Source organism: Leptosomus discolor, unplaced genomic scaffold (assembly GCF_034619465.1).
Source record: "Leptosomus discolor isolate bLepDis1 unplaced genomic scaffold, bLepDis1.hap2 HAP2_SCAFFOLD_48, whole genome shotgun sequence".
NCBI classification, from domain to species: Eukaryota; Metazoa; Chordata; class Aves; order Leptosomiformes; family Leptosomidae; genus Leptosomus; species Leptosomus discolor.
The window spans coordinates 511,063-534,965 of NW_028237740.1; the positions used below are offsets into that span (position 1 = coordinate 511,063).

At 51.3% G+C, this 23,903-nt stretch overlaps 1 protein-coding gene across 1 annotated transcript; it reads right to left on the reverse strand.

Annotated features, from left to right (window-relative positions):
* Nucleotides 1–1,963: 1,963 nt before the first annotated feature.
* On the reverse strand, nt 1,964–13,544 carry LOC147413137 (coiled-coil domain-containing protein 40-like). The gene is made up of 17 exons (XM_086480608.1): nt 13,382–13,544; nt 13,005–13,195; nt 12,399–12,482; nt 12,091–12,310; nt 11,102–11,256; nt 10,156–10,278; nt 9,633–9,754; nt 8,667–8,910; nt 8,377–8,559; nt 6,891–7,136; nt 5,937–6,150; nt 5,218–5,387; nt 5,002–5,093; nt 4,279–4,399; nt 3,427–3,615; nt 3,057–3,215; nt 1,964–2,296 (listed from the first exon to the last, which is right to left on the reverse strand). Exons 1-17 carry the CDS (start codon nt 13,482–13,484, stop codon nt 2,051–2,053), a joined length of 2,862 nt encoding a protein of 953 aa, XP_086336734.1. The 5' UTR covers nt 13,485–13,544; the 3' UTR covers nt 1,964–2,050.
* Nucleotides 13,545–23,903: the final 10,359 nt, after the last annotated feature.

Sequence of the window (23,903 nt, forward strand, 5' to 3'; positions counted from 1 at the left end):
AGCACATCTGGTGAAGCACGAGCGCCGGAGGAACAAGCTGAGGATGGGGACGTGGGCCAAGCCCATGCCCAGCACCTCCGTGGGACTCACCCATCGCGTTGCTGTTCAGCAGAAAGACGCCGTGAGCCGAACCGCTGTCCTCCATCACCAGGTAGAAAGGGTGGGAGCCGTAGAGGTTGACCTGGGGCTGGAGTAGAGCACAGCGCAGTGCGGGTGAGGCTCCGTTGGAGGCCCCAGCACAGCACCCACCCACCCACCTGCCTGCCACTGGCCAGAAGCACCGTCACGGCTCGGGGTGCAAAGCCAGGGCTTGCAGCCCCAGACACTGCCTGAGTCAGCAGAGCTCTGCCCCAAACAAGAGCCCTGGACCGTGTCAGGGAAAGCGGCTTCTGAGCCAAACAAGAGCCCCAGGGGGGACAAAGCCTGACTTGGGGACAACGGTCCCACGGGCTTGCCCAGGGCTGAGGCCAGGTCCCAGAGCTCCACAGCCACCGACGCCTTTCCCCAGCCCCAAACAAGATGTCAGAGGTTGCAGGGCCACCCCCACAGGCGCAGATGAGCCACCTCCCTCTCCCTCAGCCCCGCTCCGTACCACAGGCGCCATACCCCGATTCCAGAGGGTGACCCTGGTCCACGCCGTGTCGAGGACCAGCGGCGTCTGGTGCTCCCCCAGCCCAGAAATGAAATGGGAGGGCAAAGAGGTGGAGATCTGCAGGAACTGGTCTGCGAAGAAGAGGGGCGCGACGGTGGTGTTCGGCCTGTTGGAGAGAAAGGGAGACTCCGGCAAACAGCCCCAGCGGTGCCCAGCAGCCGGGTTTCGACTGATCTCTGGGACTCCTGCTTCCCTTCCCAGGCACCGAACCGCAGAGGGGCTCAAAGCAAAGCCCCCGCAGCCGCTGACCGCCACCCCGCTGCTGTCACCGCCATCCCCTGCCGCATCCCTGCTCTGTCCCACGCACCGCTGGGGTTGGGGCCAGGACCCGCTTCCAGACCGAATCCCTTCGGGAAGGCTCGGGGCAGGACGGGCACTTACAGGACCTGCCCGTCGCGCTGCCGGCAGACGACGAGGCCGAAGGGATCCTGGTTGATCTGCAGCCCGTAGAGCGGGGAGGCGGCTCGGCCGCTCGCCCGCGGCGTGGCCAGGGGCACCTCGTACCGCTGCCGGGCCGGGTCCCGCAGCTGCGGGGACAGAAGGGAGGGGGGGGGTGTCAGCGGGGGGGGCCGGAGCACCGGGGCACCGGTCCCGGGGCCGGCTCGCACCGTGAAGCGGAGGCGGGTGGGGGTCTCCAGCGCCACGTCCAGCCGCCAGCTGCCCACGGCCCCCGGCAGGAAGCTGGCGGCGACGCGGCGGAGCCGGGTGGCGGAGCCGGTGGCGGTGGCCGTCAGGTTCTCCGCCCGGTAGCTCCGGTAGTCGCTGGGGAAGAAGCACCAGGGCGGGCCGGGGCTGGAGCCGGAGCCGGGGCTGGAGCCGGAGCCGGGGCTGGAGCCGGAGCCGGCGGGTGCGTAGCAGCAGCCCCGCTCCTCGCAGTCCGCCCGCGACAGCAGCCGCTCGGGGCCGCAGTCGAAGCGTTCGCCCGGGGGCACCTGGCAGCCGGCGGCCCCGGGGCTGCCCGCCGCGGCGGAGCCCAGCAGCGCGGCCGGGAGCCCCGGCCCCGCCATGGCCCCGCCGGCCCGGCCCGGCCTCCCAGCAGGCGCGGCGGGACCGGCCCCACGGCACGGAGGCGTCTGCGGGGCGGGACCGGCCCCGGGAGCGGGCGGGCGCCTTCCCCCGCCGGGGCCGGGGCCTTCCGCCTCCCGGAGCTGCAGGGAAAGGCGGTGAGAGAGGGGGGGCCCGGAGGGGAAGGGGGCGGCTGCCCCCAGCGCCCCAGGCCAGGGGGAGGGATGAAGCCACCCTTGTGCAGCCAAGGAAACAAAAATCAGTTGCACTGCTACAGCTTTGGTGACCACTACCTGCTACACAGACTTAGTTTTTAGATATTTGTTTATTTACAAAGCCTGCAGGCTCCAGCAGAACAAGAGCTGAGGGTTACATGGATGGGGTTGATGGCAGTCAGGCTTCCTGCGAGCCCAGCCTGGAGCCCAAGCACTGTCTGAGCCACTGGAGAGTCCGGTAGTGCTGGGGATGGTCCTGCTGGATCTGCTGGACGATGGCATCGATGGTCTGGAGCCGGTGGCGCAGTTTCTGGTGCTCATTTCTCCAGGCTTGCTCCGTGCGGCACAGGGGAGTGTACGTCCCTTCCTTCAGCGCCTGCAGGTGCTTCCGGCGAGTCTGGTAGGACACGATCTCCAAAAGGTTCTGAGGAAAGCAACAACAGAAATTGCTTTGACAGCAGGCCGCAGAGAGAAAAGCACTAAGAAAGGCAGGTGACTTTTGTCACCGGTACTGGAACCATCACATTCTGAAAGGGAAGGGCTTCTGAAGAGGGACAGGGCTATGAAGTCCCCCTTGTACCGGCAGAACAGCTGCTAACGGGTACAGCCAGAGAAGTGGTTAGGTTGGAAGAGACCTTTAAGATCATTGAGTCCAACCATGAACCTAACGCTGCCAAGTCCACCATTAAACCGTGTCCCTAAGCACCACATCTACACGTCAGCTAATAGAAAAAAAAAAAATAAATTAAATGTTCATCACAGAATTCCATAAACCAGAGAAATACCTGCATGCACAGGGCAACCCTCGCCAGGACAGAGTTTGACCAACTTACAACCTTTGCAGGAGGCCATTCAAGACCTTCAGCTGGCTCTCAAATCTGTAACATATGAGCAGCCAGAAAGCGCTCACAGAGGAGAGCTGTGACCGGGTATTTTCAAGACACAAACCATGTCCTTCAGGCTGATGTCTCCAGGTGAATGCTGCCTCGCTAAGAGTACAACTGCAGCCCCAATTCAGGACCCCCATGAGCCCTCAAGGTGTGCTCAGTTAACTTAAAGTGCCGCTAAAATGCCAAGCACACTCAGTTCAGGATGGTGGCGAGACAGGGAGATGGGGAGCCGGCACCAGGAGAAAGCAGCCGGTCCCGTCGGGCTCGCGAGCTCCAGGGAGCGGAGCCGCTCACCCGTCGCTTCCTGTTCCAACGAGCTTCTGCGTCTGCATCGAGGCCGTCGCACTCAGCCCCCAGCCTGCGCAGTTCTCGCTGCTTTTCCGAGAAGGCGGCACCGAGGGACGCCTGGGCGCTCTCCAGCTCCAGGAGGGTTGCGTTGCAGTCCTGAACGTTCTGGCAAACGGAAGAGAAGGAAAGGGCAGAGTGTGGTTCTTCGTCCAGCTGCACTCCCAGCCATCTCCCCAGAACTCTCCTGTGGGGTTTTTTAAGGAGCCTCCAAAGCCTGTCCCGTCCGTGTCCCGACACCCCGCGTGTCTGCGCTCAGCCCACCCTGGTGCTCCTTACAGCCCCGGTGAACTCCTGCAGCCCTGCTCTGCTCGCTCACCTTCTGGGCTTTGCTGATCTTCTTTCTCAGCTCCTGTTTCTTGCAGTGGAAGACGCTCTTGGGGACAAGCTTCTTGTCTCTTTTGTTCTGACCCTCTCCACAAAGCGCTATCACCTCTCTGTGAGAAACAGATGCCTCCATATCACGAATCATCTTCTCCTGCTGCTTCATCAGCTGGCCATAGCGGACCTGCCGTGTGTCAAGATATGAAATAGGCTGAAAGTAACAAATGTTCACAAACGGCACCGAACCGATTCTGTGTGGCACATCCCCTCTACATAAACCAGACATACGTGACACGTGAGCGTTGGCAAGCCAAATTTGCTCTAAACCCAAACCCGGCTTGCCCTGTGTGGATCTGGAAAGCAAAGGGCTGGATTATCAACTCGTCTAAAGTAATCTTCAAAAGGTTTCACTGGAACTCCTTAGCAATAGGAAAAGCAGAAGAGTAAAGTAACCTGGGAACAAAAGGGAAGAGTTGCTTTGCCAGAAGACAGAAGGCTTCCCTAACCAGTGATTAAGATGATGCAATATTTAGTCATCAACATTCCTTTGCTTATAAATTGGGGTCACGGCATAAGGTGGCAAACATATTATGTTTTAAATAGATTGCTCAGGTGTCTCTAGACTCTGCTGCAGCCCATTACACGGCAGGCGCAAGGAAGGCACGAAGAGCACGCACGCTGGATGTATTTCATTCGGCCCAGCTGGAGGGTGTACGATTTCCAACATTGCTGTGGCCTGGCAATGCTGCTTCCCCAGCCCGTTTCTCATCTCCTGCCTTCAGCAACGCCGAAGCTGAATCCATCGTGTGCAGCTTCCCCTCCCCAGTGCTCCTCCCCCGGGGCTCACCTGCATCCTGTGAATCTCTGTTCTCATGGCGTGGAGCTCGCCGTGCCCTGACTCAGACTCCACCGCTGCACGCATCTCTCTCGTCAGCTGGATCTTCTTCTCCCACAGCAGGATTTGATGCCTTCAGTGACAGAAAGGGAAAGCGGCACCTTTGTCAGCGCCCGAGAGGACGCTCGCTCCCTGTGCACGCGTGGCAGCACGCTCCCGAGCTCAGTCCTGAACATGGAGCTGAAGGTTCAGCAGAACCTGAGGGTTTGCACGTGGGACACGTAAAAGGGCAGCCAGGAGCAGCGTGGAACCAGACAGGGAGCTCCGCCATCCACAACGTGGCACGGTGGTGGCACGGTGACTAACAACAAGCGTGCCCAGGCTGCCGGGGGCTGGTGGACCCCAGTGAGCTGCCCAGCGCAGCACGCTCGCTCCGAGTTACTGGCGGAGGAGAGCGCAGGCAGAGTCACCCCATACAGATCTCAGCAACGTCCAGCACGAGCCTGCTGGAACTGTTAAAGCCGACATCCTCACGGCTCTCGCTGCTTGCAGAGACAGCTAAAGCACCTTTCAGCTTCTGCGCCCCAAAATCCATGAAACTCCTTTCATCTTCTCCGAGAAGGACAGAAGCACATTTGCTGTTGCTGGTTCAGTTCGATGAGCAGAGAGGAAAGGTGACATGGACACCTACATTCAAAGAGGGTGGCACAAAGCAAGAACCTCTCTGGTACCTACTCTGCTTCCACCAGGCTGTTTAGGAGTCTTTCCTTCTCCTCAGTCAGCTGACTGTGCTTCTCCTGCATCTCAACCGACTCTTTTTCTGCTGCCTAGGTTTGGGAAGCATAACATTGTCAGACAACACAACGTGGTCAGACTAAGAAAGATTTACACGGTCACTGTCTGCCTCCGATCTGCACGGGAGGCTGAGACCTGGAAATGAGATGTCTGTACCTTGAGAGAGCGCACAAACTCGTTCTCGGTGATCGTGTTGCCATATTGCAGCTCCTCGAAGCTGCTGCTGTTCTTGTGGATCAACACATTCAGCTTTATCAAGTCATTGGACATGTTCCTCATGTGACGTTCGATGTCTTTCTGCTCTTTTGTTTCCTGCTGAATTTCATCTACAGGTGAACAGAAAAAAAAAAAAAAAAAGTCTTAAAATTCCCACAAGCAGCAGGTGGAACACAGGCAAGGCGTGACAGACTGCCATCAGACCAGACAACGCTGCCTGCAGAGCCACCTGCGTCCCACGTACCCAGCCAAACCGTTTTTCCACAAGCCCAAAACCCAAATACGGTTTTGAAGGAGACTGCTGTGGAAAAGAGCTGGTTTGAGCCAAGGGAAACGCCATCGTGGTGGGGACATTTACCCACCAACTACTTGCAAACGTTATTTAAGAAGTGTAGCACGTGACACGGCCACTTCGGTTCGGTTGTGCCCGTTAAGGCAGCGGGATCAGTCGGGACAGGGAATAACGCCAGGCAGAGCAGCAGAGGTGCCTGGCTCGTAGCCCCAGAGCAGCGCTGGGGCCGCCTGCGTTACTGCTCACACGGACGTAGGAGCACGGCGCATTCTCTGGTGAAGGTCTGGCTCACCCGTCCGTAAGCCCTCGCTCCCTTTTTCCTCCATTCACAGCTGAACGTTTTAAAAAGAGTTGGGGAATGACCTACTTTCCCTGCGCACTTTCTTCTGCTGCATTACTGTGATCCGTTTCTTTAACGTGTCCAGGGAGGCTACTTGTTCCTCCCGTTGGTGTGTTAACTTGACCAGCTCTTGCTGCTGATTGAGCCAGTGCTTTTGTAGCGTCATCACCTCAGAGTGATATTCTTCTATCTGCTTGGACAGCTTGTTGATCTCCATTTCCAGTGGCCCCAGTTCTTGACCCTGGATGAGGGCAAGGTTGGGGATTAATCAGGCAGAAGCTGCTGAAGCACTTTTTGCAGAAGGCCGGTCCAGCTGCTGAGATGCCTACCGAATACTTCAGCAATACTGTTACTTCCTTTGTGCCTCTATTTCCCAGGAGCTGGATGGGACCAATCATTCCTGACCTCACGGGAACAAATGCAAGGGAAGCCCGAACAGCTCTCAGGCTCTGGGGCGAGAGGGGCCTCCTAAGCTCCTACAACAGGCACATCTGGGTGTCCAAGAGTCTGCCACAGCACTCATTCTTGCATTGGGCTCTATAAAGGTCTTGCAGCTCACGGTGCCAGGGGCAGACCTGGGTATCTATCAGCTGAATGGGGCCAAGCACCAAGTGATCTACATCACCCCGCCTGCTCCATTCGCCCCTTGTCAGGATTTGCAGGTTTTCTGATGAGACCCTAGTTACTCCCAGAGTATTGATGTCATTCAACGTTTTCATCAGGCGCAGACAACTCCCTGCAGAAATCTGTGCTGGGCACACCCTCATTTCACAATTCCCTCATGCCAGCTCCTCCCCCCGTGCACTAAGAGCTGTTTGACAGACGTAAACATTTACATTAACTAGTGCAGCTTTTAAACCTCTATACTGATGCCTGAAAGTTTTAACTACTCAGCACTTACACAGCTACATTTATCAGGGGCACCTGTGGTCACCACAAAGAATAAAATCAAGCCTGGGACTGAAATGGGAATGTACATACCCCCTGCCGCGCAAGAATCTTCTCCAACCTCTTGTTGTACTGGCTGAGCGCCGCTTGCCTGTTCTCGGTCAGGAGACTGCACCTTGCAATCTCGCTTTCCCTGCAGCTGATCAGGTCACGGGTATTTTTCACTTCCTTGTCCAGCTGACAAAGTGTGTTTTGGAGAACTGTCAGCCTGCAGCTGGTATGAGTTGCATTCAGAATAACCTGGGCCACATCATTCTCAACCTTGGAAAAATGCAGCTCCTAGGAACGCCAACAGACAGAAAACAAATTACTGTCACCAGCAGCAGCCCATTGATTTGGAACGCCCGCTTCCCGAGGCACAGGAGTCAGGGGATTTAGATTCTCCTCCCAGGTCTGTGCCACAAGCTGCGAGCCAGCCACTTACCCGCTCTGTACCTTTGTTTCTCCATCTCCTGACGGAGATACCAACATTTACCTCTGCCATAAGGCTGCTGAAGAGCATGAAGGAGCCCAAACATCCCAAAGCCTTTAAGAGGCCGCGCTCATCACCTCTGCAGTTACCTGCCCTGCTTGGGTGTCTCCAGCTGCCCGGCTCACCGGAGCAGGACATTCTCCACCACACCCGACAAGCACGTCCCTCACCGAACCACCACCGCAGCAGCCAGAAAGGCGGGTGCCTGTTGAGCGCAGCGCGAATGCAGCCGGGTGACTTCTGCTGCCCCCGCGTCGCCAGCGGCCACGACTCTCTGGCTACATCCAGCCGTGCACCGCAGGTGCTGATGGGAGACAACGCGAGCGTCCACTTGTTGGTGTGCCTGTGGGAAGGGGGCGGGGGGCCCCTCTCTCACAACGAAAGCCAGCCCTGGAACTCTTCCTCTTGCTCAAGATAATGCCCCCGATTTAAAAATCCCAGGGCCAGGCTGAAGTAACCCGCAGAAATACAGAGGTGTGGGTGCCTTGTTAGTGCCAGCCCACACAACTCAACACCACAAACACTACGCTGGATCTTCTCGTTTTTCTATCTGTTCCAGTTACACACTCCCAAAGAGAGCAACTGATCGTGCCACAAAGAACTGTGGGTCTGGTTTGATTGCTCCTTGGGCTGTAATCCTCACTCAGGAACGAGAGCAGGCCTGTATCGCATTCCATGATGCCGGACAGAGATACAGGTTAGTTCAATGTGGAGTACAGCAGTACTACATATCCACTGTCTTCCTCCAATACATAAGAACTGGTACTACTTTATGGTAAAAACTCCCAGAATTCATCGTTCTGTCCCGTTTTTTAAGTAAAGAAAGAACAGTACATTATGTGTCAAGGCCTTTTTGGCCAAACCCTCTCGCGTACACCAGAATCCCACAATAAGAGCACTGGAAGAACCAAACTGAAGTCACAAACTCAGCAGACCTTCAACTTCAGGTCTGAAAAGCAGAACAAAGGCGCGGACGAAACACACTTGAGAAACACCGCTCAGGGCGGTTTCCTTCCCCCGCCCTCCCAAACGGAAGAGATAACACACCAGGTCTGTTTTTCTCCTACGGAGCTTTGCAGCCAGCTGCGAGAAGTGCTTTGTGGCTTTGCTGGACACCATCTGGTCCTGAAGCTTTGCCATGATTTCGTTCTCCATCTGCACTTTGGCATCAGTTCCTTTCTCTATGTCCTTACTGATGGACAGCAACTGATTCAGACAAGCAGCTTGATCCTAAACACAGGAAAGACAGGAGACAGGGTCACTACAACCGTTTGGGGAAGGGGATTAAACATCTGTGTCTGATTTGAAAGGTTCTTCTTCCAAGTAACTCTCCTCACCATCCTGGTCCTGTTGAGGGCCTGCTCTGTCTCGTGGAGAACGCGAGCGTAGGTGCCAGATTCCACCTTCAAGGCCTCCTGCCTGGAAAGGCACTGGGCAATCAGCTTCTTTGTCATGTTGGCATCGTTCTGTGAACGGCTCAGGATGGCGACAAGCAACTCATTCTTCTCCTCCTCCTTCCTGATTGACTTCCTACAGCCATGGATGTCCGTTTCTAGGGACTTGAGGTCATGTCTGTACTTGCTGGAGAGGCAAAGAGGATGGAAAATCACCACAGGGGTAGACTCACGCGCTGAACAGTCATCTACAAATTCCTCTTTTCAAACACGCTACTGCAGCGACAACAGACCAAGGAGGAAGATCTTTACAAAGGCCACCCTGCTGTGACAGTGCAGAGTCATCAGAAGATGGATGGAGACAGAAGACTGAAAAGCAAACGTACGTAGGAAAATTAATTCCCGCTTTCAGTCCTGTCCCCACCCCCCACTCTTACCAGGATGCCACCATCAAAGCACATTGCAGGGAATCAGCCAGGCTGACTCCAGAGCAAATAAGCGCTTCCTTTGGCAACAACAGGACGGTTTTCCTGATGATTTCTGAAGGCATCACAAAACCCTAACTGAGAGCGACAGGTAAAATCCCTCTTGAAGTCTAGCTCTTTGGATTGAGAGATGTTGCAAAGGTGAAGGAACTCTTCTAAAGGACTAAAATATGAACAGAAAAACTCTAAACAGCTTTAAAAACCCCACACATTTGGGGGGAGAGTTGTGTTTTGGATACAGAATAGTGACGAAGAACTGTGCTTCCTATCCTTTAACCTTACTACGTGCTTCAGAGCAGCAAACTTGTTCTGCTTGACATACCCTGCACGCGCAGCAATAAACTGGAGACGCACTGCCCCTTTCAGCATCCCTCCCGTCCAACCCGTGTGAGGCCTCTCCTGGGACTGTTCTCAGACACCGTACCTCAGCAGCGCTTGGGTGGCGATATAGGCCTCATCTCTCTGCTTCATTCCCGCCAAGCTGCTATTCCAGTGGTTCATCAGTCGCTTTTTCTCCATGTTAATAGCCTGAACCTCCATACAAGCCTGGGGGAGAGAGGATTTGTAGACAGGATAAATCTGTACTAGGCTGGGAAACCAAATTCACGTTACAATGCCTTTTTTGTGTGTGTGTTCATAATACGCTGGGCAGGAACAGCTTCAGCTAACGTGCCTCTGGTTTATGGTCACCCCCGACCACAGAGCATAGGTCTGCAAGGAAAAAAATGCAGAGAGGGTGGGGGAGGAAGTGATTTATAGGCAATTCTTGAGGACAAAGGGAAAAACAAACCAAACCAAAACAAAACAAAAAAGTCTTCATTCCTCCAAACAGGAACTGATCATACAACTCTGTCCTACACTGTAGCTACCACGTGAGCATGAGCCAACGGGGTCGGTCCTTCCAGAGGGAAATATTAACCAGAAGCGAAAAAAAAGCATTCTCCTACCTCATTTGCTGCTTGCCGAGTTACTTTTGTGTCCTCTGCCTGAGCCACAAACTGAGCTTCGAACAGAGCAATCTGTTCCTGCAGCTCGTAGGCTTTCCGGGTCAAGCGGTCTACCAGAAGATCCTAGAGAGGCAGAGCCAAACAGCTCAGGATGAGTAACATAATCTCAGGCTTAACCAACTAAATTCTACAGCAATAACTTGGGCTGAAAATGAACTCAGTTAGCTTTGATTCCTACTGAAACTCTTCCATTCCTATCCAAACGACTCCTGAATGCAGCAGTGACAATTTTCAAGAGAACAAAACCTTCTTTGCTGGTTTTTATCGTTCCACCCACAGTAGGAAATTGGTCCTTCAGATCTGAAGCAGCATTCATCCCTGCCAGCATGGGTTACATTGCGCCACCTCTCCAGCAGCTGGGAATCTTGATAATTTATGGTTTAAAATCCTTTGTTAAAAACCATCTAAACCCATTCCATCTCAACCGTTTGCCCGCAATTCTGCATCAACAGTAATTAGTTGGTGTCCTGCTGCAAGCAGGAGGCAGCAGAGGGAGTCCAGCACACCGACCGCTCAGTTCACCTTCCAAGTTCGCTCTTCCTTGGGACTCAGAGCAATTCTCCAGACTTCAACATATGATACTTCTTTGCTAAATATCTTTCTGCCCCCACACCCCCGTTGCCTGCGTGAAGAGTGATCACTACTGATTACCACTTCCTATTATAAGGCTCATAAAAAAATTCTGTTCAGTACATGCCACTATCTTGGTGGTGGGGATTCTTCTCATTTTCAATTATTTGGGGAAAATATCCCCACGCACCTTCCATGGTGTCTGTATATTCACTACAGCCTTCCTTCTGCCAAGGCAGCACGTCCTCCGAGACTCGCCGCTAGCTGTCACCTGAATTCATTTATTTATTTGAAAGAAGAGAGTTTTACTTGATACCTGTTTTTTCTTTTCCACGTCAGCTTGGGCCTTCTCCAGCTCAGCCCTCTTTGTCGACCGTTTCGTTAGTAAAATATTATGGTGCATATGGTCCGTGTTCTGCACGTAGAAGAGGTGCAAGGCCAAGTTTTCAAGCTGGGTCTGCATTGCAGAGACTGGGGAGGCAGGGGGAAAAATATTTACAGAAAAGTATGTTTGTAAGACACACTTTAAACAGAGGTAAAAGGGAAAGAAACACAGAAGCACCCAAAGCCAAATTCGCACACTGACCAGCCAAATCAGCCCCCCTGAAATGTGAATTTGCATCGGCTTTGGAGTACAGCTCCACAAGCACAGCTAATATCTTGGTAAGCAATTCATTGCTTCCCAGCACTCAGAAGCCCAGGAGATCAAAGAAGGGGCGGCCTCAGGAGGCTGTGACTCCACTCCTCTGCCCCAAAACAGAACTGTCTCTTTCTCAGTCTGTTGAACGCTTCTCTATTTTTTTCAGCAACCTGCCAAACCTTTCTAGGCAGTTTATCCTACGCTGAGTTACCCTCGCCATCACAGTTGTTTTCCTGTCCCCTACCCACAGGCCTGCAGCACAACCAGCATGAGTCAAGTCCATTTCTTTGGCTGGGACGGGTTCCCACACGGATGGCACTCTCAGGCTCCCGCGTGCCCCTCACGACCCACGACCTTTGCGATCTCGTCACACCCTTACAGAGACACAGGCAAACGTAACAGAGCGACAGGATCTTCCTCCTTCTAAGTCACAGAGCAGCCCATCTGCCCGGAACAGTTTTAGTCCTAAAGACCTTCTTAGAAGTACAAGGTAGCCACACGGTCTTAGAAACAACCAGGAATACCTGTGAAAGGTTTCAGCGAGTGCCTTATTCCTGATCAATGTTACTGTATTTTTCAATCCAATGCTTGACTTGGATTCAAATAAATCCCTTTCTCCACACAGTACTAGAGCCAGGAAACCTGGCAAGGGCTGCCTCGGTCACCTTTCTGGCGTTCATCGTGTGTGTTCTGACACATTTGCTTGTAAGTAAGCCTGAGGCCCTCCAGCTCCTCCTCCAGCTGCTGACGTGCTGCGGCCACCTGAGAACGGCGGTCGTGGCTCTTCTCCAGTTCCAGCTGCAGGCGGGCCAGCTGCTGCTGCGCTCCGTAAAGAACCAGCCCAAGCTCTTCCCTCTCTGCTTGCCCCTTCTTCGCTGCTGCCCTCTGCAAACACAAGAGGAAACCAGTTACCTGGCTTCAGCTCGGGCAGGGGTGGGCTGCTGCGGGAAGGCAAAGTAAGAATGCCACGTACCAGTTCCTGAAGCTCTAGGCTCACTTTTTCCATCTGCTTAGTGAGGTGACTCTTCAGGGCAGCCTGGAATCTTCTCATCAGAGGCTGTCAAGAAGTATGACATTGATACAAGTCAACGTACTTGTGTAAAGAAATTATGAAGAAACCTTACTGCTGCCCCCGCTGTTAAATAACACAGCGTATTTTCTGCCACAGACCCTTGCATTCTTACTTTAGCTACGCTCACTGTAACGAGTGAGAGGAGTTACATAGTGGGTATTTGTTGACAGCAGAAAGCCACTACTGAGGATATCTGAAAGTCAGAAACACATCAGAAGAGCTGCCTCTGAGAGCCCATCCCCTCGCTCTTGCTGACAGTACTTCTCTTTCAGGAGCACTGAGGAGTATCAGATTTACCCACTACACGGCTCCCTCCTGAGCCTCCCGTTTGGGGTTAACCCTGAGGGAGCAGACACGCTCAGGAGTCAGTACTTCTGCAAAAGCCTGTTTTAAACATGTGGTTTCAGCCTATGGCTGAGCCGCTGCTGACAATCTACCTTGTGTATTTCATACAAATAAAAACAGCAGGTCTGCGAAGAAGAACGACAAGATTTGAGGACTTCTCACATGTTCTAGATCCAAGACAACCAGCTCTGTTTCTTCTACGGTTTCTTCACTTCTTCCACTCATTTCGTGCCCCTCAGCTCCACGCTGCTGGCATGCCTGTTCCCGCCTTTGGTCACCATGCTCACTGGTGAGCTGATCCAACTGCTCAAAGGCAGTCTCTGAGCAGAGAGAAATGGGTTCTCCAATGTCACCTGGACCCCACCCCCCAAGAAAAAAAAAAAAAAAAAAAAAAAGAAGAAAAAGACAAAGAAAATGCTTAGATTTCAAAGCGTTGTGCCTCCAGTTGGACTAACAATGATGAGAAAGGGAGAAAACTAGAAACTGTGCTTGACGGGTGGTATGGAGTGTTGTACTGTTAGCAAGGGACTGAAGGATACCTGACTCTGTGCAGCTGTTCCGCTCCGCTGACCACGCAGACACCTGCTGAGGAGCTCCTGAAGGAAGGGGAGGGTTTTCTCTCTCGGTTACTGGCTGCTCCATGTCACCCAACGCAGGAGGACAACTGTCTAATTCGACTTTGTCCAAGAAAGTCTCAGGGGATTTTTTCTGAAACGTAAAATCCACCACCTGAAACAGCTTTTCAGTCTGCCCTGACAATCTGCTTGTTTCTGTCATCACGAGACAAGAACGATGCAGACACAGAATCGGCAAGAGGGCCTTGTTCTAAACTCAGCCCACAGATACACTGGCAAAGCTGTGCCTCTGCCGATTCAAAAACCACCTTTACCCACATGCAGCACAACAGAGGAACCTCTCCAGCTCTGTCACAGCTTTTGTAGACTTTGTGCCTGACCAGTTAGCTTCTCTCTGTTCAGTTCTGGTCGGGTTTGTGTTGGCAGCAACAAAACCGCCCCAGGAGAATTTGAAGTTACAAATACCGACCATGCCTTCTGTGAATAAGATTGTGTGTGTTATTAGTGTCTCACCTCTGCAGAACTAACAAACAGCTCTGTAGCTCCTCTTTCTGCTGCTGGAAATGTCTCATTTTGGTCCTGCAGAGGAACGGACCCTTCTTCTTCACTGTCGCTCCCATTCTCCACCTCTACTGCCTAGCACACATGCAGGCAAAAAGCAGAATAGCAGCGTTACAGCAGGCTGTGCATTTCGTTTAATGCTCATGCTACGGTGCTGTAACAACTGCTTTTTGTCATGGGAGTTTAATTTTGAAGTTTAATCTCGTTCACAAAAACAGTCACCCAGGCAGCATGAAGATGGTAAAGATCCTGACAAAAATTCTACACACCACTTTTAATTTCAGATGTGTCTCTGGCTCACGTCTATTTTTTAAAAAAATGCCCTTAGGGATATTAGTCCTCCAGCTGGTGCTACACGTAGCCAAACTATTATCTTCTTTTTAAAGAGACACTGTTTTATCCCGTACCATCATTTGCCAAATTCAAATATCGTGCAGTACCAACAGACAAAAAAAACTTAGCACCACCAACCTCGAACACAGCCCCCGTACGTGTGTCTGTGAGATGGGGGCAACCTCCCGTTTAACATGCCTACAGCCATCTGGGAGCTGAGTGAGAAGCACATGCTTCAGGACGCTGCTGACACACAGAACTACAACTACATTTAACTTGGTTTTTTTAATAGGCAGGGCAAGACTTCAACAACCGCTCCCTTGTTTTACTTCTCCCTATCGAAACTGCTTCCACGAAGCCATCACTCTGCAAGGAGAGCGTAGGAACATCATGCTGCCCCGCGAACGTTCTGAAGGAAATCACCTCCATAGCAAGAGGCGACGGAACTCGGACGATATCCCGCGCAGCGGAGCCGGATTCCACCCCAGAGCCCTCTGCTGCGCCACCGGCGGCCTCCTCCATATTGCTGGGCTGGGGATGGCCTGTGCCTGCAACCAGAGCGGAGGGAAGAGTGAGAACCAGCCCGGCTCCCCGGGGCCCGCCAGCTGCAGGCCGCCGCGGGGCTGGGCACGGGCACCCGCGGGGCCGGGGAGGCCGGGCGGCCGAGGGCCGGGCGGTTCAAGGCCCGGCCGCGGCCCAGCCCCGCACTCACCCGCCGCCGTCTGCGCCATGTTCCCGTGTTCCCGTTGCCAGGCGACGCAGCAACACCCGGTCACGTGAGCGCTCCGGGCCGCACCACCTCAGCCCGGGGCGGGGGGGGGGGGGGGGAACGCGGGCCGCACCACCTCGGCTCGTGGAGATGGGGGGGGGGCTGGGGGGGGGGCGCTCGGCCCGCACTACCTCAGCCCGCCGGGCCCGGGGGGGGCCCGCGGCGTCCCGGCCGCCCTGGCGGCGCCAGCCCCGGTGCGGGGCAGCAGGTAACGGGCGGGGGGAGCTGCGGGGACGAGGCACCCGGGACGCTGCCCAGCACCCCGGGGATGCATCCATTTTCTTTTATCCCGCTCTTTGTCTTCCCTTCCCACCGGAGCCCCGAGGCGCTCGGTGTGCTGCCGGCTGGGGGCTGGCGGAATGCGAAAGAGTTCATTTTAACTTTATTTTCTGCTGTTCTGGGCTGGCTCCCTAAAGCTTGGGGTGTATTTAGGATTGCCTTCCTTTTGGGGAGGGGGTCCTCTCTCAAATTGCCCCAGTATCTACCTCTTCCTTTGCTGTTATCAGCAGAGACATGAAGGTGGATGGTCGGTGTAATAAGTAACGTATTGTGCTTTGTTCATTAAACCTGTATGGGAAGGTATGGATGGAAGATTTATGTGCCCGCAAGGCTTGATAGCCCAACCCAAGGACATCCGGCAAAGTAAACAGGACCCGCAGCTGAGGGGGTTGAGTAATCACATTCTTGCATAAGTTCACCCACAGGGCAACGAGGAAGACCTTCAGCCTTCATCCTTACGACCACCAGGAGGCAGAGAAAGACCCCCCAGCAACAGAAGGAACATGCGCAGAGTATCGACCTGATTGCGACATCGCGAATGCAGGAAATGAAACTGTATATAATGTGCTTACACGAGGCGGGAAGGCGCGAGCCGTTGGCGGAGCGCAGACTCCCCGGCCGCCCAGCGCTGCCTTTGCTCTTGTTCGCTTGCTAATATAATAAAATTCGCATTGGATTTTGACACTTTAAATTGTCTGTGTCTCTACCTATCACAATTTGGTGCCGTGACTCGGATCGCGACTAGATTGTGGCCTGCAGCTGCATTGGGGAGGCGCCCCGCCAGCCGGCGGCCCCTGCAGCCCTCAGGTCGCTTCTGTCTCGACCGACGAACCTAAATTGAACACTGAGCAAAGGAGAACCGGTAACCCTGTAATCTTTGTGCACGAAGCTCCGAACGAAGACGCAGGACGCGTGAGTATAGGCCGGGAATCCGTTCGGTTTGGGTTGGGTATCCTGGGGCACGGTGTATGAGACGTCCTGCCAGGGCGAAGTGAGTGCGGACCCTCTAGTAGTGCGTTTCTCGTAGCCCGCGAGGGAGCGAGCCCCAAACGAGGGAAGCGGTTGGTGTGTGTGTGTGAGTGCCTCAGAAGATGGGACAAAGGAAAAGCAAGCCCTTTGAGCCCATGGGAGAGGGGCCCCATGTGAAATTGCCCCAAATACCGCCCGATAGTCCCCTAGGGCTGATGTTGAAACACTGGGATAACTTTCCCTCTAGGCAGGGAAAGGATAAGGTAAAAATGATCCATTATTGCATAGAGGTCTGGGGCGGAAAACAGATTCGAGGAGACCATCTGTATTGGCCTGTTTTTGGATCATTTGAGGATTGGATATGTCAGGCGCTAAACATTTATGTTAACTCAAAGGAACCATTTAATTTGGAAGAAAGTGAATATGCCAGTCTGTGGATGGTGGCCGACACTAGGGTAAATTTATACCCTTTAAAAGAAAAGGGGGGTGGCTACCGAGGGAGGAAGAATAGAGAGGAAGAATTAATAAAGCTTTCAAGGAATATCAAGAAGCAGATGAGTCGCCCACTAAATGGTTAGAGAGACTACGAAAGAGTCTCCAAATGTATTCCAGTCTGAATGTAGACACTCAGGAGGGGCAGGCCCTGCTGAAAATGCAATTTGTAGCAAACGCATGGGAAGATATTAAAAGAAAAACTGAGAAGATAGATGATTGGCAGAACAGAGGTTTGGACGGGCTATTGAGGGAGGCACAGAAGGTGTTTGTCAGAAGGAAAGACGAGAGGTTTAAGAAGCAGGCAAAGGTGATGGTAGCAGTGGCTCGGGAAGGACAATGTGGAGGTGGGATTAGATCGACTCACAAAACGGACCCAGGACCCGGGGTGGAAGGAACAAGGAGAAAGGACGTAGGGTGTTATTATTGTGGGAGGAAGGGTCATATGAGAAGGGAATGCAGAAAGCGGCTGCAGGATGAGAAAATATTCAAGGAGGATTAGGGGTGTCAGGGGCTCTATTTGCTGGGGGCTAGACGTAAGACCGAGCCCTTGATAAAAATTAAAGTAAGTCCCCAGCAACAAGAAATCGAGTTCCTTGTGGACTCCGGGGCCGAAAGGTCCACAGTACAAGAATTACCCCGGGGATGTCACTTGTCCCCGGAGACAATGCAAGTAATTGGAGCAAAAGGAGAGCCTTTCGGGGTTCCAGTAATAAAAGACGTTCTTTTTGAAATGGAATCTAAATTTGGGGTGGGATCCCTATTGTTGGTCCCAGAAGCAGATTATAACCTATTGGGACGAGATATGATCATCACACTGGGCATTAATTTGGAAGTTAAAAATAATGAGATGCAAGTAAAATTATGTCCCCTTAGGAGTGAGGATGAAGTAAAAATTAACCCCGAGGTTTGGTACACTCCGGAGACAGTGGGCAAATTAGATATCCCACCCTTCACTGTAACTATCAAGGATCCGGAAATTCCAATAAAAATAAACCAATACCCAATCTCACGAGAAGGCAGGATGGGGTTGAAACCAGAGATTGAAAGATTAATTAAACCAAGGCTACTGGAACCATGCATGTCTCCCTTCAATACACCCATCTTACCCGTAAAGAAAACTGATGGGTCCTATAGATTAGTCCATGACCTATGGGAAATTAACAAAAGAACACTTGCAAGGTTCCCAGTTGTGGCAAATCCGTATATTTTACTCAGCCAGCTGGGACCTGAAAGTAAAGAGACCTTACTAACCCCATAGTGGGAAGGGCCTTATCCTATTTTACTTACTACAGAAACCTCCATACGAACAGCTGAAAGAGGGTGGACTCACGCCAGCCGAATCAAAGGACCCGTAAAGAATCAACAGTGGCAAGTGACCAGTGTACCCGGGGACCTAAAAATAAAATTTCAAAGGACCTGAATGAACACCTTTAAAATTGAATATAGTGAGAATCCAATTCTGACTGAAGATGGGCATGTAGATGCTGAAATCAAGTGTGGTATATTAACTGTTACCCATTCGTGTGCTTTGTGTGTAAGGTGTGTCGGGAACGGTGGTGGGCCCATTGCCGAAACGGAAGACCCCAAAGAGTGTCTGCCGGATCTGCTGGGAGTGGGAAAGGGAACTCACAGAATTGGCATTAAAATTAAAAGAATCACAGGGAGAGATTATTCTTGAATCAGAGGAATGGTGGGAGATATTTGCGAAAGGAATTCGGCCCGAAAATTATTGTTACCATTCGAATGAACCAATTCCTTTTGTCGCTGAAATAGTAAGAGGGCAGTGCCGGAAGTTCCTGAAAGGGGTGAAGTGCAACGCACCCCAAGTTAAAGATACCAACTGGAGTTCATACATCCTGAGGCAAGTGGCTAAAGTAAGCACGAGTCCTCCTGAAGAATTCCTCTGCTGCCGAGAAGATGGTACCCCTCGTGGCTCGAAGCAACCGAGTCGACGAGCGAGGCAGAGGAGTAAAAGACTATGGAGGAATGAACCCAACGATTGGGACCGTAAAGCAGTGCTTGAGATCCTGCCTCAAGGATGGTAGCGAAAAGGCGAAGCCCTGGAGTGCAAACGACAAAAATCGGGGACGGGTATCAAATCGGGGTAGGAATAAGCAATTGGTATATTACAAAAACCACCACTTTTCCCGATACGTATTTATAGGGGCAATCTGGGTAGTATTATGCATCCCTGTTTGTGAGCCGTACGCGCATGAACCTTTTAAATGGACCCTGTTTAGATGGGAAGACCAAGCTGTAGTACAGACAAAAATAGTCTCTGGACCTCCCAGTTTTACTCCCACATTGTGCCAACTCGTGCCAATACAACCATGCTTAAACCTGAAAGGGTTTTATTTTTGCCCTAGTTCAAATCCAGGAAGGACCTATTGTAATTCACCAGGACATTATTATTGCACATACTGGGGTTGTGAAGCCATAGCATCGGACTGGGCTCCCGGGGGAGGGAATGACAAGTTTATTACAGTAACATGGGGACCGGTGGGATGTGCACCCCCTCAGCATGATAGTTCTGGTGGTATACTATTGTCTGGAAATTGCCAGTTTGTATACATGAATATTTCTCAAGACCAGAACCCTACATGGTTTGTGGGAAAAACTTGGGGAATGCGTTATTGGGAACAGGGAACTGATAGAGGAGGACTGATACTAATAAAAAAAGAGACCATTCCAAATGATCCGGAACCAATTGGACCAAATCCCGTGCTAACACATGAACAAACTCTGGGACCCGCGAATGATACTGAAACTAGCAATGATACCCAGTTTACTGGTAATAATACTCACTCTGGTATAAGCAATGATACTTAGTTTACTGGTAATAATACTCACTCTGGTATAACTATCTCAGAAGAAGAAAACTTAGAAGGAAATACCCTATGGAAAGTGATACAAGCTAGCTACCGAATACTAAATAAGACTAACCCGCAAATAACCAGCTCCTGCTGGCTATGCTATAGCATTAAACCGCCCTTTTACGAGGCTGTAGGAATTACATCCAAGGCTAGGCAGGTAAATGGGACAAACCCTGCACAATGTTTATGGAGAAAAAGGAAAGGATCAGGTCCAAGGTCTCACCTTGGAACAAGTAACGGGAAAAGGACGGTGCGTTGGGACAATTCCACCCACAAAACAACATTTGTGTAATGTAAGTATTTCACTCACAAAGGAAGCTCCTGCGGATTGGTTAATACCAGCGGCAAACACAAAATGGGTGTGCTCAAGCATCGGAGTAACACCTTGCTTGAGCCTCCGAAATGTTAATAAAAGCAAAGATTATTGCATACAAGTAGCAATAATTCCAAAAATTGTATATCACTCAAATGAGTTTGTCTACAATTATCAAACCACCCCCGAGCACCATTTTGCTAGGAGGGAACCGTTTACAGCTCTGACCATAGCCGCCCTCCTTACAATTGGAGGAACCGGAGCGACCACAGGGATAACCTCTCTATTAATCAACAAGCTGAATTTAAGTCACTTAGAGTAGCAGTGGATGAGGATTTGAGCAGAATAGAAAAATCGATAGACGCATTGGAAAAATCACTAAGATCACTATCAGAAGTGGTGCTTCAGAATAGACGCGGCTTGGATTTATTATTCTTGCAGCAAGGGGGATTGTGTGCAGCTTTAAAGGAAGAGTGCTGTGTGTATGCAGATCATACCGGAATAGTACGGGACACAATGGCAGAGCTAAGAAAGGGGTTGGAACAACGAAGGAGAGAGCGAGAATCCCAACAAAGTTGGTACGAATCATGGTTTAACCATTCTCCTTGGCCTACTACTTTATTGTCAACATTGGCGGGACCATTAATACTGCTCACTTTAACGCTTGCATTTGGACCTTGTATTTTTAATAAAGTTATCGCGATAGTTAAGAACCGTTTAGAAGCCGCTCACCTGATGCTTGTTTGAGCGAAGTACGAATTGGTATCCGATGAGCCTGATTTGGCAGAAACCCTTGTCTTGAGTGCTCAAGAGCTGCAACGGTTCAATGAACAAAATAATGGACAAAAGAAAAAGGGGGGATTGTAATAAGTAACATATTGTGCTTTGTTCATTAAACCTGTATGGGAAGGTATGGATGGAAGATTTATGTGCCCGCAAGGCTTGATAGCCCAACCGAAGGACATTCTTGCATAAGTCAACAGTACCCATAGCTGAGGGGGTTGAGTAGTCACATTCTTGCATAAGTTCACCCACAGGGCAACAAGGAGGACCTTCAGCCTTCATCCTTACGACCACCAGGAGGCAGAGAAAGACCCCCCAGCAACAGAAGGAACATGCGCAGAGTATCGACCTGATTGCGACATCGCGAATGCAGGAAATGAGACTGTATATAATGTGCTTACACGAGGCGGGAAGGCGCGAGCCGTTGGCGGAGCGCAGACTCCCCGGCCGCCCAGCGCTGCCTTTGCTCTTGTTCGCTTGCTAATATAATAAAATTTGCATTGGATTTTCACACTTTAAATTGTCCGTGTCTCTACTTATCACAAACAGAATGAGTTAAAAAATTTCAACAAAACAAGGAACAAAGTCTGAAATACAAATTACTGGGATAAACCTATGTTAAGGCAGGTTTATTAAATGCAGTTCTTCTGTCACAGAACAGATTGACAGAACAGTCGAGGTTGGAAGGAACTTCTGCAGACCATCTAGTCCAACCTCCCTGCTCAAAGCCTATGACCTCGTCTAGTCTTTCAGTTGGCTTTGGATTTTTTTATTTGACTCCAGTTTCTACACAAAGGTATTCTGACAAGTGTTCAAGCCATCCAATCACAGTTAACCTTAAGCCCAACAACAAAGAAGCAAAAGAAAAGGTAAGTGAAGGTAGTTTTTCTTCAAGGCAATAAATACTATTAAACATCACCAATTAACATGTGTACGCCCTGCAACTGAAGCATCCTGAATTGACAATAATTATAGCAGTGAGTCTAAAGTTTTACAATACTTACTTCAGAAAAACAATTCCAAATCTAAGACTTTGCAGCTGTTTAGTTTAATATCCACCTACACCTGTTCTTTTACTCATGTTATTGACTCTATCAGCCTGTCTGGGCTCTACATTTTTCAGAATGCAAGATGTATATAGATATGGTCCTACTTTCTATCTCAATGAACAGTGACACAGTAAAGTACTCGGACATTTCCGATCATCACTCCAAGCTGGGCTAAAAACTGGCTGGATGGCCAAGCACAGAGAGTGGTGGTGAAGGGAGTTCAATCCAGCTGGCGGCCGGTCACAAGGGGTGTCCCCCAGGGCTCAGCATTGGGACCGCTCTGGTGTCACATCTTGATGGATGAGCTGGATGAGGGGATTGAGTGCTCCCGCAGGGAGCTTGCAGATGACACCACGTTGGGTGGGAGTGTCGATCTGCTGGAGGGCAGGGAAGCTCTACAGAGGGATCTGGACAGGCTGGATCGCTGGGCCAAGGCCAGTTCCACGAGTTGCAACAAGGTCAAGTGCCGGGTCCTGCACTTCGGCCACAACAACCCCCAGCAGTGCTACAGGCTGGGGAGGAGTGGCTGGGAAGCTGCCCGGCAGAGAGGGACCTGGGGGTGCTGGTCGACAGGCGGCTGAACGTGAGCCGGCAGTGTGCCCAGGTGGGCAAGGCGGCCAACAGCATCCTGGCCTGTGTCAGCCATGGTGTGGCCAGCAGGAGCAGGGAGGTGATCGTGCCCCTGTACTGGGCACTGGTGAGGCCGCCCCTCGAATGCTGGGTGCGGTTTTGGACCCCTCAGGACAAGACAGACACGGAGGTGCTGGAGCGTGTCCAGAGAAGGGCAGCGAAGCTGGTGAGGGCTCTGGAGAGCAGGTCTGATGGGGAGCAGCTGAGGGAGCTGGGGTGGTTTAGTCTGGAGAAGAGGAGGCTGAGGGGAGACCTTACTGTTCTCTGCAACTGCCTGAAAGGAGGCTGGAGTGAGGTGGGGGTCGGTCTCTCGTCCCAAGTGACAAGCCATAGGACAAGAGGAAATGTCCTCAAGTTGTGCCAGGGGAGGTTTAGATTGGACATGAGGAAAATTTTCTTTACTGAAAGAGTGGTCAGACATTGGAACAGGCTGCCCAGGGAGGTGGTGGAGTCACTATCCCTGGAGGTGTTCAAAGACGCACCCATGTGGTGCTCAGGGTCCTGGTTTAGTGGTGGGCTTGGTAGTGTTAGGATAACGGTTGGACCTGATGATCTTAAAGGTCTTTTCCAACCAAAATGATTCTTCTATGTTGCGCCAGGGAGGTTTAGATTGGACATCAGGATAAATTTCTTTACCGAAAGGGTTATCCAGCATTGGGACAGGCTGCCGAGGGAAGTGGTGGAGTCACCAGCCTTGGAGGTGTTCAAAAAACGTGTTGATGTAGTGCTTCTAGACATGGCTTAGTGCGCATGGTGGTGTTAGGTCAACGGTTGGACTTGATGATCTTAGAGGTCTACTCCAGCCTAATGATTCCATGATTCTATGATGACTACTGGCACAGTTTTAAGAATGGGTCAGTTCATACCTCAGAGCTATTGTTTTAAGCTCTCTGACAGCTCAAGCAGACAGTGTGTTACTGGATTGACTTGGTTTTGGTGTTGAATGTTTCCTGGCAACTACAACTACAGAACTGGTTCTCATTTGAAAACAAAATCAAAACCACAGGTCTACCTCTGTTCCCAAGATACTTTCTTTTATGTCCCCTGGGATTGCTGCTATTATTCTAAGAAGTTTGGCTTTACACAAAATCCTGCTTAAATTGAAGATGGCAAGGAACAGCATATATTACACAAATCTGCACACAAAGTTCCACCAACAGAACTTCATTGATTCAGGTCATGAAAATTTATGGCTACTGATCACCATGTTCAGAAAAAGGAATCAAATAGCTACACAAGTTCACTACAAATATTTCAAATCTTACTGTATTAAGCCTTTGAGTGGAATGGATCATCAAAAGCAACATGACTGCTTAAAGAATGGAAGAGAACTTGCATTTCCAATGCACTGAGAAAAAAAATAACCACCACCATCATCATCATTTAGTTGGATCAAAGTAAGTCCTCGCTTTTTATCTGTTATCTGTTTAAA